Source organism: Zootoca vivipara, chromosome 10 (genome assembly GCF_965207765.1).
Source record: "Zootoca vivipara chromosome 10, rZooViv2.hap1.1, whole genome shotgun sequence".
Lineage (NCBI taxonomy): Eukaryota > Metazoa > Chordata > Lepidosauria > Squamata > Lacertidae > Zootoca > Zootoca vivipara.
In genome coordinates this window covers 16,761,678-16,777,890 of record NC_142593.1, presented here as the reverse complement: position 1 = coordinate 16,777,890, position 16,213 = coordinate 16,761,678, and the positions used below count along the sequence as shown (strand labels likewise).

General features: G+C 42.3%; 1 protein-coding gene across 2 annotated transcripts in view; it reads left to right on the top strand.

Moving 5' to 3' along the window:
- Positions 1–4,426: 4,426 nt before the first annotated feature.
- Positions 4,427–16,213, top strand: part of SRFBP1 (serum response factor binding protein 1) — a 42,491-nt gene continuing 30,704 nt past the window's right edge. The window contains exons 1-2 of one of the 2 annotated variants that reach the window (XM_088653152.1): positions 4,427–4,582; positions 14,523–14,685. Coding sequence is in view for 1 of the 2 variants with exons in the window: in XM_035099819.3 (XP_034955710.2) it covers positions 4,553–4,582 (30 nt within the window). In the remaining variant the exon portion in view is untranslated. The remainder of the gene's footprint in view (positions 4,583–14,522; positions 14,686–16,213) is intronic. The other variant, XM_035099819.3, reaches the window with a different exon arrangement.

Sequence of the window (16,213 nt, the reverse complement as noted above, 5' to 3'; positions counted from 1 at the left end):
GAGAGAGACACGTTTTGATTTCTGGAGTTACCTTTTGATTCTAAGATGCTGATCCTGTGCGGACCAGCATCTTAGAATCAAAAGGTAACTCCAAGACAATGTATGGATATTTTGAATGTATCTTTGATATTTATGTTCGTTTTGAGGAGTTTTACAAGTACAAGTTTGAATTAAATTTTTTGAATCTGGACAATGATTTCTTCCAAAAGGAGGAGTCAGTTCTTACGTTTCAGTCGCTTCAAACAGTGCAATATTAATATCTGCAATACCTGCGACTTTTCTTTTGTGGAATCAGACTTTCATCTTGCAGTGGTTGGTGACAGGTGCCCACTTGCATAAGATAGCTGACTGTAAATATAAAGAGGTGCATGAACCAACCGCATGAGAAGCTGGGTGTCCATAGTGCCTGGTCAAGAGACAAGATGAATTTGATCGCCTCTGATCTGAAATGCGAGGCAACAAAGAGTAATGAAAATGTGCTTCCATGTGGGGCTGGATGCTACAGATGACTTCTGCCCAGGGCTTCCGCATGTCTCCTTCCAGTTTACAAGTAGGCACCATATGGCTGGTAACATCTCTCTGTAGCCACTCTGTATTAAACCTTGTATAACTGCTTATTAATAGGATTGCCTGTAACTTTTTGCAGCTGCAAGAGAAGCAGACTTTCAACATATGTTGCTTTCCTAACTGCTGCATCTCTATGACAATTAAACAAACAAACCAACAGACCCACACCTATTGAATTTTTGCCCTTTGCACAGCTATTAAAGGCACAGAATTTCAATCACAATTAACTGCACTGCTAATGGAGCTTTCTACCAACGTTAACCAACGTTAAGCTTTAAGTGATGTAACCATGTAATCAGCTATGAACTCTGATTCTGATTACTTTAACTGCAACTAGGTGCTGCCACATCATCTCACAAATATCTACACAGCATGTTCATTATCTTCACCGGCGTAAGATATTTCTGGCATATTGTCTCCAGGAGATTTCATAAAACATAGTCATATTTGCCTTCATCACATAAAGACAGCAGAATGACTATGTAATCTCAGGTAGCATCAAAACATTACACACTTCTTGGTATATTTGCTCATTTGCAATGTGTCTCAAGTGTTCACATGGGATGCAGCTCAAGAGAAAATTATTTGTCCACCAGAGCAATTTGCCTAGTGGCTAGAGCAGGAATCCCCCAAACTGCGGCCCTCCAGATGTTTTGGCCTACAACTCCCATGATCCCTAGCTAACAGGACCAGTGGTCAGGGATGATGGGAATTGTAGTCCAAAACATCTGGAGGGCCGAAGTTTGGGGATGCCTGGACTAGAGTGTCTTACAGATACCATCTCGTTTCCCCCTATGGTTTCAGAGGGGCACCACAATTTAAGAAGGATATTGAAAAGCTGGAACATGTGCAGAGGAGGGAAACCAAGATGATCAAGGGTCTGGAAAGCAAACCTTATGAGGAACGGTTGAAGAAGCTGGGTATGTTTAGTCTAGAAAAGAAAAGACTGAGAGGAGATTAGATAGCCATCTTCAAATATCTCAAGGGCTGTCGCATGGAAGATGGAGCAAAGCTTGTTTTTTTTTTCTTACTCTGGAGGGTAGGACTTGAACCAATGACTTCAAGTTACAAGAAAAGAGATTCCGACTAAACATCAGGAAGAACTTTCCGACAGTAAGAGCAGTTTGACAGCAGAACGGTCTCCCCCGGGAGGTTGTGGACTCTCTTTCTTTGGAGGTATTTAAGCACAAAACTGTTCTTCTTCCTGTGATGGAAAGCTCTCTTCTGTGTCTCGTGTTGCTTTTCATTGCTGTGACTTTTGCATTTTGTGTTACTTGAGTTGTATGATGTTTTTAGAGATGTTGATAGGTGATAGATGTTGGGTTTGATATGAGATAAGCAGAATACAAATCATTTACAGATATAAATGCTCTGGCTTGCCAAGAGAAGAAAAGAGCTGATGCAAATTCAGTGTCCAGCTTGTCTTGCAACCGGAGTAAAACCAGATCGATCCATATAAATCATGGACATAGCTCCTGTTTGTGAAATCAAGCTTTTTATTTGTATCAGTCCCCTTTCTTTGCTTGTCCATGATGTTTATCAAACCAGGCCCATGTCTAAGTGTGAATCATGACAGAGGACAAAATGCTTTATCAAAAGAGATGCCCAAGAATGATCTGAACTAAGGTGCCTATTAATCCTCAGCAGTAGACTTCAGCCTTTTCATACCCAGAACCCACCTTTAACCCATTCATTATTTTTTATCATATATATGTCTGGTGACAGTGCTGATGTTGCGACTCACATGACCTAGTAGTCTGTCCTGACTCAAACCGTTGGTCTAGAGCAGGGGGTTCCCAAACTAAGGCCCGGGGGCCGGATGCGGCCCAATCGCCTTTTAAATCCGGACTGTGGACGGTCCGGGAATCAGCATGTTTTTACATGAGTAGAACGTGTCCTTTTGTTTAAAATGCATCTCTGGGTTATTTGTGGGGCATAGGAATTCCTTCATATTTTTTTCCAAAATATAGTCCGGCCCCCCACAAGATCTGAGGGACGGTGGACCGGCCCCCTGCTAAAAAAGTTTCCTGACCCCTGGTCTAGTGCATTCCCTGAAAGTGTTTGGTGGAATCTGAGTCCCATACCCACAGAGACTTACCTTTCCACAACAACTTCAAACTCAGGTCTATTGTTTCTAAACTGGAGGGGAGAAAGCAGCAGTACTCACATTGCCCTCACATTCCTGCACAGACACAGGGAAGGCCTCAAAGACAGTAGGGATATCAGTTTTGTTCCCAAATGAATATGGAACACTGTGAAATTTTAAAACAAACACAAAGTGCAACTAGTAAGTTATTAGTGCACTGAAAACACTTCAATACAAACCAGAGGTTTCTGCCTTTTTTAAAAAAAACCACACAACTACCTAACCTCAATATGGTGTGCAGTATGATGCAATTGCAATTATAGTGCAAGGTATCTGAGCTTGCAGCCATCCACAACGAGCTATCATTACTATAGGGTGTTCTCGTGGCAGTTAAATATACTGTATATGACTTCTTCACAGGATTGGAAGGTAAGCTCACTGGCAGCTGCTAGCAAAAATAGCAACATTGCCTTGCAGAGACAATGTGTTTCTGACTACCAGATGTTGGGGATTAACAATATGAGATGGATATTGCCATCCCGCCCTGCAGGCGAACCTCCTTGAGGCTTCTGTCTAGCCACTGCCAACAGAGCGGATGCTGAGCTAAATGGACCATTGTCGCAACCCAGCATGCCCCTTTGCAAAGGTGCACAGATCCAAATGTTAAACCACAAATCCTATAAAACGGAGCCATCTGATTTAGATTTAATTCAGATTTCCCTTTTTAAAAGTGCCTTAAAGAATATAATTCCTAGACAACAGTGCCACCCAGAGGCCAGCGAGTCACAAGTGTACTGTACTCCCCAAAAAGTTTATTTGACTAATTATCCTAAACAACAGTGCCACCCAGGGACCAATGAGTTAATAGCAGATTTATTTAAGGATATATTAAAGGTAAAGGTAAAAAAATAATTCCGAATAAAGCACAGTAGCCTAGTCTCTATCCTAAACAGTATGAACTGTAAGCAGCATGCAACTTGCATTGCACAGCAGTGCTGCTGCTGTCAAAGGCTTTGCATTTGAAACATCCATATAAACATATACAGCATGGCTTGTATCCAAAATAGCACTCAGCCAGTTGTCCCATTAGCAGGAGGATTTCTGCTTTGCAATGGAACTTCCTCCCTCTCCTCCCCCTGCACTCCCCTAAATCTGTTCTGGAGGTTCCCCCAACCCCCCAGAGCTTATTTAGAGAGGGTGTGGAGTGCATGTGGGGGGAGGAAGTTCCATTCCACAAGTAAAAATCCTTGTGCTAACGGAACAACTGCATGCTACCGTACTGCCCATTTTGGCTTAAAGAGCTGAAAAAGGCAATATATGTTGGCAAAAGAAGTGAAGGAATGCAAACGTTTGCAAACGAATGTAAAATGACTAGAATTATAGCGCTTCAAGAGCCATAATAATAATAATAATTTATTATTTATATCCCTCCCTTCTGGCTGGGTTTCCCCAGCCACTCTGGGCGGCTTCCAACAGAATATTAAAAAACAATAATCTGTTAAACATTAAAAGCTTCCCTAAACAGGGCTGCCTTCAGATGTCTGGATACCACATTGCCTTACATTGAACATAACCAAAAGAGAGGTTGCATTTTCCTTTGTCATCATGAAAATCTTTAATAAAAATCATTTTTTTAAAAAACCACAGAACTGAAGCGGACTCGAAAGCAGCCAGTTTGCCCTCCTAAACTATAGAGGATGAGCTGCAGAGCGGCACCCGGAAAAAGCGCGCCGGAAGGAAGGGCCGCGCATGCGCGTTGTTGTTGTTTCGCTCGCGTCCGTCGTGAGGAGAGACGCGAGGGGCGGCGAGGGTGTGTTGCGCGCGGTGCTGCGCGCGTGTGTTTGGGCACAGAGCCGTCCCTTCCGCGGAGCCCCCGTGCGCGCGATCCGAGGGGAGGCGATGGCGCAGGCGCTGAACCTCAACAACGAGGTGAGCGGGGGGTGTGTGTGTGGAAGCGCCCGGCGGGTTCAGGATGACCGGTCGGGGAAATGCGCGCGCGGGGTGGGCTTGCTGAGAGAGGATCAGGGCCCTTCTAAGGGAGTCCTTGCGGGGGGTTGGATTGGATGACCCTTGGGGAGCTCCGTGAATCTCATCGCACCGCTGAGCAGGAGATGTCGAATTACAGATTTGGGCGTAATTATTGGCTTCGGCTTCGGTCTACTACCCTTAGCAAAAAAGGGGGGAAAAGAATAAAGGTAAAGGTGAAAGACCCCTGGATGGTTCAGTCCAGTCAAAAGCGACTATGGGGTTGCAGCGCTCATTCCGCTTTTCAGAGTGATGAGTGCTGCACCCCATAGTCGACTTTGCCTGGACTTTGCTGTCCAGGGGTCCTTTACCTTTTTGACCTTTTTCCTTATGTATTTTTGTGTTTTTATATTGTAAACTGCCCTGGGATCTAAGATAAATGTAAAGGGCCCCGGGACGGTTAAGTTCAGTCAAAGGCGACTATGGGGTTGCGGCGCTCATCTCGCTTTCATGCTGAGGGAGCCAGCATTTGTCCACAGACAGATTTCCAGGTCATGTGGCCAGCATGACTCAACCGCTTCTGGCGCAGAGGAACACCGTGACAGAAACCAGAGCGCATGGAAACACTGTTTACCTTTCCGCCGCAGCGGCACCTATTTATCTACATGTGCCGGTGCGCTTTTGAGTTGCTAGGTTGGCAGAATCTGGGACAGAACAACGGGAGCTCACTGCCGTCAGGATTCAAACCATCAGCAAGCCCAAGAGGCTCAGTGGTTTAGACCAGGGGTCAGCAAAGTTTTTCAGCAGGGGGCCAGTCCACTGTCCCTCAGACCTAGTGGGGGGCCGGACTGTATTTTGGAAAAAAATATGAACGAATTCCTATGCCCCACAAATAACCCAGAGATGCATTTTAAATAAAAGGACACACTCTACTCATGTAAAAACACCAGGCAGGCCCTACAAATAACCCAGAGATGCATTTTAAATAAAAGGACACATTCTACTCATGTAAAAACATGCTGATTCCCGGACCGTCCACGGGCCAGATTTAGAAGGCGATTGAGCCACATCCGGCCCCCGGGCCTTAGTTTGGGGACCCCGGTTTAGACCACAGTGCCACCCGCTTCACTACCCTTAGTATCACAAGATGGTCACGAGAGCGCTTGGACTAAAATGGTCAACCCAGAGCTTTACATTTCTGGTTTATCACCGCAACAGTTATTAATATTGGGCTTCGGTAAAGCAAATAAGTAAATCACAGTGCCTATATGATATCGAGCAACAGAGTAATTTGGCCACCATAAGGAAGTTTTGTCCAAGGTATGGTTATTTGCCACCTAGTCGTTTTGATCCGTTGGCACCCTATCTGCAAAATGTAATAATTCCAAAATACAGACGTGCTTTCAATTACGCAAGATTTAATATACTGTACTGCCTTTGGCTGTACTTGAGGGTCAGTTTCAAAAAATCCCACTGGAAATGTTTCTTTCCACGTGGAGATGGCAGTATTGAGTCAGTGGCTTATGTGCTTCTGGCTTGCACTCTTTATAAAGATTTGAGGAGTGAGATTATTACCCCTCTACTATTGTCCATGGTGAGTCATTCAACCATTGCTACTGTGTTCTAGCACATCAAGATAATCAGGTGACAGCAAAAACTGCAATTTTTTTTATAGCAGGGGCAATTAGAATAAGATCTATTATTTTATTATTGTTGTAAACCTCAAGAATGTATTTTCTATAGTTAAGTTTTTACCTCTATCTTCAGTTCATTTTATTTTATTTTATTGCTATGGCTAATGGCTGATGCAAATAAAGATTCTTCTTCTTCAGGAGCTCTGCCTTGGCTATTTTGGCCTTGTAGTGCTGCTGCAAAACTCCGGAGCCCGCTCAGTGTCCATTGCCCTGCAGATATCGATAGCAATGCCCATTTGATTCTCCATAGGGTCATAGAGTTGGAAGGGACCCGGAGGGCATCTAGTCCAACCCCTGCACTCTGCAAGGATCTTTTTTGCCCAACGTGGGGCACAAGCCTAAGAGTCTCATGTTCTGCTGACTGAGCTATCCCACACAACATTTCCCAGGTGCTTTTGGAACAGCTGCAACCCCATGCCTCTGCATGTTTACCCTCAGTAGTAGACCCTGCTAAGTGCAGTGGGGCTTAATTTCAGTTTAGGGTGCAGTGAGTTACAGTATTGGCTCCCCCCCCCCCCCAAAAGGGCACTGTGTTAGGTCACATCGAAAGCATACATTTAAAGCACTTTTCTACAACGGTCATGGCTACCCGCAAAGAAGCCCGGGAACTGCAGTTTCTTAAGGGTGCTGACCTCAAAGTCCTACTATTGCCAGCACCTTTAACAAACTATAGGGTTCTCCATGGCTGTTAAACTGGTATAAGAGCATTTTAAGTCTATGGTGTGGGTGTGGTCTTAGTCTTTTACAGCAAAAACAACCGAGTGTCTTGTCACACCTGGAAAAAAAATTCATCAAATTTATTATAGCATACTTTTTTTTGCAACTTTTCAAAATGCATGTTTATATTGATTAAATGACCTGTGGTCCGCAAAAGTTTATGTCTTAATGCTCCTTCTGTCGACCCAACATTTGGTTGAAACATTAACTTTGCCTTTCCTCCATTTCTGTGACTCTCTTTCCTCCTCCTTCCTTCCCTTCACATACACCTGTCTTCATTGTCTTCTTTTCATAGTTAGTTTTGTGTTTCACGTTCTCCCACATCTTCTCTTTCCCTGTTTCATAGTGTTGCTGTGTATTTTTTGTGCAGAAGTAAAAGAGCAATCCTGCTCCCTTCCCTGGGGGACTGCTGAAAGCATGAGTGGGCAGGCACTACTGCCAGTGGTGGCCTTACTGGTGGTAGCCAGCACAAGCCCTCAAAACAGGGAGTTGTTGGAGTAGAGAAGGTGTGGAACTGGGCCTGTTAAGGATTTGCTGGTTCAGCTACTGGTTGGGTCTCTATGCTGCACCAGCATGGAGTGGATGCAATGAAAACTCGAAGCTTGTGGCCATAAGTGGTAGGGCTGTGGACGCGTTGTTCTGCGCTGCTACTTCTGCTTGGGAGTTAGACTTGCTCCATAAGGCTTACAAAATACGTAAGGACACCAGTTGTGAAGGAGAAGGTTGGATTTCCTCCTACGTGTGCATCTCTTTAGTGATTGCATGGAACAGCATCATGTCGTTGACACCTGAAGAAGTAGGTCAATTTCTAAGACTGTAAATGATGAACTGTTCTGTCCTCTGGTGTCCGACTGTAGGTCCAGTTAGATGCCTTGACATTCAATTCTTATGATTCTCTTATTTGACAACTTCCAGTGGGATCACTTTGTCAGTCTGTTACACCAAAAAACAAAGCAGGTGAAGTAAACTCTAGTCCATGAAAGCTTATGCCATAATAATTTTCTTAGGCTTTAAGGTATCACGAGATGCCTTCTTCTCTTTCATTGGGTGTTTGATAAATTGGATACTTGCATCAAGTTCACCCATGCTATCTTTTATTCTTTTTTTAATGCTAGTTTTAATTGTTTCTTAGTTAGTTGTCATGCCTTATGCTGATTTTAGTTGGGTTTGTGCCTTTATTGTTTTGTTGTTTTTATTGTGAATTGCATTTACTATTTTAGGTTTAGATCTGACACACTTGCAAGTGCTAAAAAATACAATAAGTGGTAGAAATTGTTTAAGGTTATGAAAGGGATAATACATTCGGGCAATACACTTAATTTTGCAGTTGTTTGAATATCAGACATAAAATTTAACACTGGTTAATACTATTTTTTATCTATATATATAAAAAAGTACACACTGTACTACTGCCTCTTTATAGTCTGCTTCTTCCTGCTGTCCAACTTGATCATACAGTATGACGGCTGCGGTTTATTATGAATTCCCTCCTTTTCATATCCATGTAAAGTACCTTTTCATAAGAGATAGCTGTTATTGGGTAAGAATTGCATGAGTGTCTGTTGCTGACTTGGAATTGGGAGTAGCGACAAATACGTATTATTTTATTCAATTTCTAAACTGCCCTTCATAATCAGTTACGATCCCAGGGCTGTTTACAAAACCAACGTCAAATTATTAAAACAAAGACTTTCAACCAACAGTTATATTTTTAATTGGAACAGCAGACATCGCTCATAATCCCTTCTCAAATTATATTCCCCAAAAGATCTGGGTGAAGAGGTAAGTTCTCCAGCTGGGTGCCAATAATGATGTCACCAGTCATACCTCCAAATGAAGTTTCATAGACAAGATGCCAACACAGAGAAGGCCTTATCCCATGTCATTGTCACATGAGCAGAGTTAAGAACAATGTGTCCTGCAGATCCTAATGCACAGGCAGGATAATATAGGAATATGTAGCCACAAGAAGCCATTGTGCTGTATGTGTGTGAATATTATTGATCTCATTCAAGTCTCTGAACTGCTGGGAAAAGAAAAATAATCTATTCATACATTGGTATGAAGCAGGCTTCATTTAAGGTTAGTGTTGGAGCAGGGATTGATCCCAATTTGCAATTATGCTTGCGGTCTGGAAACAATCATTTCCCAGAGACCTTAACAATCAGTGATGCATCGTTACTTTGTATAATAGAATTTTGTTTCTTCCAGGCATGACATTTTGGCAGAGAATAATCTTAAAGAAAAAATTAAGATGAAATGGTCACATATTTTAAAATATACACGTAAAATGGCTTTATGTGCAAAATATACTTGAAAACGTTGCTAGGTGGCAGCACAAAATAAGTAATAAGCTCCTCTTAACCCTCACCCCTGCACTGCTTGTACAAGTTCTCTTGCAAATGTGCTTAATTTACAAACTGATTAAAGGCTTAAATATATGTAGTATTCCAAACAGAATTGTGAGATGTATTCTTTTAGGACAGAATCCCCCCGCCCTTCAATGTTTATGTATACACTTTTAATGGCACTTGGGTATTTGGGGTGAAATTTCAGGACTTCATTCTGCTTTCCTATAGATGGAGCATAGCAAAGCCCTCTCACCTATTTTGCGAGGAATTTGCTCTAATGGAATAAATATTACCGCTTTGTTTCTCCCATTGCATCTATTATATTTAAGACCACATAACACCCATCCTGAAATACCTACATAGACTCCCAGTACGTTTTCAAGCACAATTCAAAGTGCTGGTGCTGCCCTTTAAAGCCCTAAACTGCCTTGGGTCTGTATACCTGAAGGAGCGTCTCCACCCGCATCTCTCAGCCTGGACACTGGGGTTCAGCGCCGAGGGCCTTCTGGCAGTTCCCTCACTGTGAGAAGTGAAGTTACAGGGAACCAGGAAGAGGGCCTTCTCAGTAGTGGTGCCCGCCCTGTGGAATGCCCTCCCATCAGATGTCAAGGAAATAAACAACTATCTGACTTTTAGAAGACATCTGAAGGCAGCTCTGTTTAGGGAGGCTTTTAATGTTTGATATTGTCACCTTTTTATTATTAATATTCTTTTGGGAGACACCCACAGTGGCTGGGGAAACCGAGCCAAATGGGTGGGGTATAAATAATAATTATTATTAGTTTAGTGATTCAAGCAGACTTGTAAACTAGGTGTATGAAAACAATTTGTGTATATTGTACAGTGGGGCTTACACTGTTGGAAATATATTTAGGACAGTATCCATTGGTCTAGTTCACATGTGCATAAGCAGGAAGGTTCACATGTCACACAAAATTATGGCTTGGTGAGGCATGCATTAGCAGAAACAAAGTATCAATAACTTAAGGTTTGCATGCTCTCTTCTCCTCTTCTTTCCCTGCAGCTGCAACAAGGACTACAGCAGGGTTTTTTCCTGCTTTCCCTGAATCCTGGATTGTCATGTTATCCAGACCAAGGATCATACTTTATAACAAACTTTTGTAGGTTTTAAATCAAGCCAATGTCAAAGTGTGGTTTCTGAAGCTCAGTTGTTTAACAGAAAAGCACGATCCTTGGTCTGGACAACACACGAAGTTGATTTGGTAATGGAAACCAAAACTTAAAAGCTACCCAAGTTGTCCTCCCAGCTGCAAGGAGGAGAAGCGGGAAGGATGGTGGTTTCTTCCTGCTCATGCACGTCTCAGAATACCATTTCTAGGCCACAGAAGTCAAATCTTGAAAGCAGGTTTAGAATTGAAAGGTCATTTCCTAGCCCTTATGTGTTGTAAAGCCAAGTGCATTTTTCCTTTTTCAAATTTCAAAACTACAGTAGACCAGGCATCCCCAAACTTCGGCCCTCCAGATGTTTTGGACTACAATTCCCATCTTCCCCGACCACTGGGATCATGGGAGTTGTAGGCCAAAACATCTGGAGGGCCGCAGTTTGGAGATGCCTGCAGTAGACCATGGGTAGGCAAACTAAGGCCCTGGGGCCAGATCCAGCCCAATCGCCTTCTCAGTCTGGCCCGCGGACGGTCCAGGAATCAGTGTGTTTTTACATGAGCAGAATGTGTGCTTTTATTTAAAATGCATCTCTGGGTTATTTGTGGGGCATAGGAATTCATTTCCCCCAAAAAATATAGTCCGGCCCCCCACAAGGTCTGAGGGAGAGTGGACCGGCCCCCACTGAAAATTTTTGCTGACCCGCTCCAGTAGACTAAATACAAAATTTGCCCTATTGGTAGTTTTATAATTGTCCAGAAAAGCTACCGGCAAGTATGCCTTCTGTTTGTGTAAATGGAGGGCTTCAGGTTTCCCGTCCTTGACATATATTGCCATCTTCTTTCACTGCCTAAGCCGGATAGAAGTCTTTAAACTTTTGAGTTGGACTATTAGTAGACATGGCGTGGAATTCAGTGTTATGATACAACAAACGTTCCTTATATACAAGCATTTCAGCTTGCCAGGCAGAAATGCCCACCTCTCCTCCCCAGCACACTGTTATAGAGGTTCTTCTGCTTCCCCTACAAAGCCAATTTCAGGGTGTGGAGGCATGCAAGAGGAAATCCCCATTGCAGAAGCACCTGGTGGGACTCATTAGGTGAAATCCATCCATAATACCTAAGCAACTGAGCCAATGGCTCTGGAAATCTGTTATGTGAACTGCCCTGAGACCTCTAACAACAACAACAACAACAACAACAACAACAACAACAACAACAACAACAACAACAACAACTCCCTCAGCTTAATACTGCAATGGGTTTCAACTAGGGATGGGCGATATTTGGTTTTCAGCATCAAAATATATCGCCAGCTAAACACCATGATATACCAATATATCATTCTCTAAAATAAGGATGGAGCTATGTAGAGACTTTGGCTGGCTTCACGGTTCTTCCTGCATCGTGATTTTTGGTGGCACCTGCTCTTGTGATTCTCTGCTCCCTTGCAAAAAATGGGGGCAGTTGAGCCAGCAGAGTTAACGGGCTGCTGGAATCATGAGAAGCATTGGCTGGCTTCCCGGTTTCTCCCACATTGTGATTTTTGCATAGCGCGCACACACACACATCATGATTCTCGATATATTGCTGGGTCAAAAATGATAAAACCCGATATCACGATATGGATTTCAAACCAGTTTTGGACAAGACATCACCCAGCCCTAGTTTCAACAACATAGCCTACATTTTTCAGGTTTTATCTGTTTTGGAGGAATTTTGGGCAAACTACTACTATTTGCAAATATATATTAGAATGGTGATGACAGCGCTATCGGTAATCAGTAAATTAAAGTGCCTTATTTTATTATGTTGGTTTGACCATAGCTTTGTCCTTTTCAAAGCTGGATTTGACTTTTGAAAACTGATACGCACAGATGTGCTGTTCAGTCTGTGCTATTTAATACATGGAGACTTGAACAGTGGCTCTGGCTAGATATTTGCTCAGAAAAAGCTAATAATTTCCTAGGGAGAATAGCTGGCCACTTCACACACACACTTCCCCCTGCCCAGAAATATGCTGATTTTCCCCCTTTTAATTTCTAAAGATAAGGATGATGAGCTAAATTTAGACTATTATAGTAAATTGATAATTCGACACATCTACCAAGTATCTCCTACATAGAACTTTGTCAGTGTTTGCTAGAAGGCATTGGCAGACTGTATTCAATTCAATTTAGTCTTTTTGTTCAAAGGCATGAATGTGTGGATTGTTAAGAAGCAAACCATTCTTAGGTTGCCCTGATCCTTTCTTCATTCTTTGAGAATACGTGTAAAAAGTTTGTCTCTTGTTTAAAATAGTTTAATATTCTCTAGCAAGTTCTTTAGTAAGAATTTCCTGTGATGGATTGAGTTCTGCTGGAAAAAAATCTCTTGACATTCTTTCGGGCCATGTCAGTGTTCTCAGCAACCATTCTGATGAAGCTTATGAAATTTCCAAGCTCAGCCTCTGAGATAGAATTTAGAAGAACATTTCCCCCCCCCCCCTAGGATCTCTTCCAGCAGCTATTATTCAAGTTTTGAGTTGCCACATCATCAGTTGCAGAACATTAAAGGCATACTGTGACCAGCAGATTCAAGCACATTTTTTGCAGCAGATTATGAAGAAATAAAAAATGCAGAGACAGCCTGCGTACTTGTTGCAAGCTGAGCAATATTAAATGAATATAGATGAAAATGAGATTTTGCCTTCCCCTTCTGCTCAGAGTGGTTTGTGTGAAGTGCATTTGGTTGGGCCACGTAGGCTAGTTAGAGGTTGCCAGAAATAAAACGTGGCTGCTTACTTGGGCTGGTGCGTAATAAAAAAAATTGCAAGCTCAGTCATGGGAGCTTGCTGTTGACTATATTTAAAGAAGCTGTAACAGAGCTGTGATGAAAACACTGTCTGGTTAACTGGCAAAGCTACAGGTGTCTAAAAGAGATAGTAATTGTACCAGGTGACTTTTAATCAGAACTGATCATTCATATTACTTATTGCACATGACACCCCTTCATTTTCAGTCATTGAACTGCTGAACACATCATTCATTTTTCTTTGTAATTGGGATGAGGCTGTTTTTAGTGTGCCTAAACTCTGAATGTCATTCCTAAACCTGAACAATCGTGTCGTGTATAACTGAAACTCTGATGCGTACAATTCAATTTAATTTGGTGTTTTTCCAGCATACAAAGGGAAGATGCAGGGTTTCCCCCCCCCCTCCCCAGTCCACTTCTCGGTCTCTCTTCTGATTCAATGACTTCTACTGCATGCAACTCATCACAAAATAGACCCTCCTTTGTAGAAATGAGAAATATGTCAACTTTTGCCTGCCTTCTCCTTGCCAGGCTCTGTAGTACAGTATGTTTCATTTGTTTTTTAATGGTTCCCTGTTCCAGTTCTGCTGGCGAAGGCTTTGCAGTATGGTGGTTAGAATTCTTTTTGTTTAACTTTCTGGTCCTGTCAAAAACAAGAGAGAGACAAACCACAACTTACACTCTCTTGGTGTAAACACTAATTTGAACCACTGAGCTTATGTATCTTAGGACCTATGACCCTGAGCTACAAGGATCTCTTCTTTCGGCTTAAATGGAGCTACATGCTCTGTTGCTGATCCTCAGTTGTGTCCTGCTTCACTGCTTTTCTTTAATCCACAGCAAATATTGACCATAGACCCAAACATGACACTCTGCACATGTCCAGAGACCTCCTTGCCACTTACTGTTCCCAGGGCAAGGAGTAATTGGGGCATTAAATGGCCCACAAGTAAATTGGGGCATTAAATGGGACATTCTGCCCCTCCCCTATACTTCCCCAGCTCTATAGCCATCTCTCCATTTCTTTTCCCACAGCTCACCATAAACTAACAAGGAAAATCAATAAATTAGCTTGGAATTCTCTGCCATACATTTATCTGATTGTCCTTTGCTTTTGAAACACTTGCCTGTTTGGTTTAGGTTGCCCTGGGGAAGAGAAAACAACTAACAAATTCTAATTCTAATGATGATGATGATAACAACTTGACCTCATTCATTGCTCTCTCAGCGCCACACTCTACCCATGTACAGCGTGGGGATAATCGTGCCTACATGCATATCTTTTTATGTTTGGAGCATTTGGAATGTGCCATTTAAATGCCTTCTTTACATGAAGCTGGTTTAACCAAGCCTTCGGCTGATTAATATTCTACAGCCATTTGTGTTTGCAGGTGGGTGGTTACTATTTTGTTGCTTCCATTTTGACTATTTGTGCCTTGAAGGGCAGTACAGTGGTACCTCTACTTACAAATTTAATGCGTTCCAAATGCACATTCGTAAGTCGAAAAAAACTGTAAGTCGAATCCCATAGGAATGCATTGGGAGAAAAAATTCGTAAGTCGAAGCAATCCTATCTAAAAATTCGTAAGTAGAAAAAATCCTATCTAAACCGCATCCAAGATGGCGGACGGAGCTCCATTCGTAAGTAGAAACATTCGTAAGTACAGTTATTCGTAAGTAGAGGTACCACTGTATATAAATCAAACAAATACATGTGGGAATGTTGTAATAATGTGTAATTTATAATTTGAAAAGAATGTGAAGTGTGCCATTGGTTCTTGGTATCCTCCTTCAATGTTTCTTCCACATTAACAGGGATTTTGTCAGTCTTCAAGATATTTTTGAGCAAGTTGGCAAACAGTGCTGATGATAGTACCAGCTAGGTTCACAAGTAAAAACTTTTGATTCTTGTGACTTGGCAAATAAGATTTGACATCCAGGTCACTTCTGTTTTATATTTCCTGTCTTTTTAGGAGTGTCAGCTGTTACAAGTTTTGCTTATGAGACCATGTATTTGGCATAAGAAAAAGTTGCTTTCTTGCAGCAACTCCATGATAGATGGTGGAAAATAGGTGGCCAGTACAGTGTTAGCTCGGGTTACAGACGCTTCAGGTTACAAACTCCACTAACCAGAAATAGTACCTCAGGTTAAGAACTTTGCTTCAGGATGAGAACAGAAATCGCACGGCGGCAGCAGGAGGCCCCATTAGCTAAAGTGGTACCTCAGGTTAAGAACAATTTCAGGTTAAGAACGGACCTCCAGAATGAATTAAGTTCTTAACCTGAGGTACCACTGTATTAAACATGCAAGGAATGCCGATTGCCAGTAATGGTTGGGAGGAATAACGGTATACACTACCCTAGAATGAGGTACAGTGAGGGGGGAAAGTATTTGATCCCCTGCTAAATTTGCCCTCTGACGAAGAAATGAGCAGTCCATAATTTTAATGGTAGGTTTATTGTAGCTGTGAGAGACAGCTACAAAATAACAACAGGAAAAAACCCCAGAAACCCAGAAGACAAAAGGCAGATTCAAATACAAATCAAAATATAAAACTGTTTTGTTCCGTAGATGATAGATAGATAGATAGATAGATAGATAGATAGATAGATAGATATAGATAGATAGATAGATAGATAGATAGATAGATAGATAGATAGGAAGGCCTAATTTAATATGTGTGTAATACTAAGCCTTCCCAATCTTGGTTTCTTTTGACATGTAAAGAGAGTGCAGAGTGGAGAAGCAGTGGATGTGGAAAGGAGGTGCTTAGAACCTTTCTGATCATTACAGTGGTACCTCGCAAGATGAATGCCTCGCGCAACGAAAAACTCGCAAGATGAAAGAGTTTTGCGTTGCACGAGGGACTCACAAGACGGCGAGGTTTTCTGTGGCCGCTGCTTCGTCTTGTGAAGTGC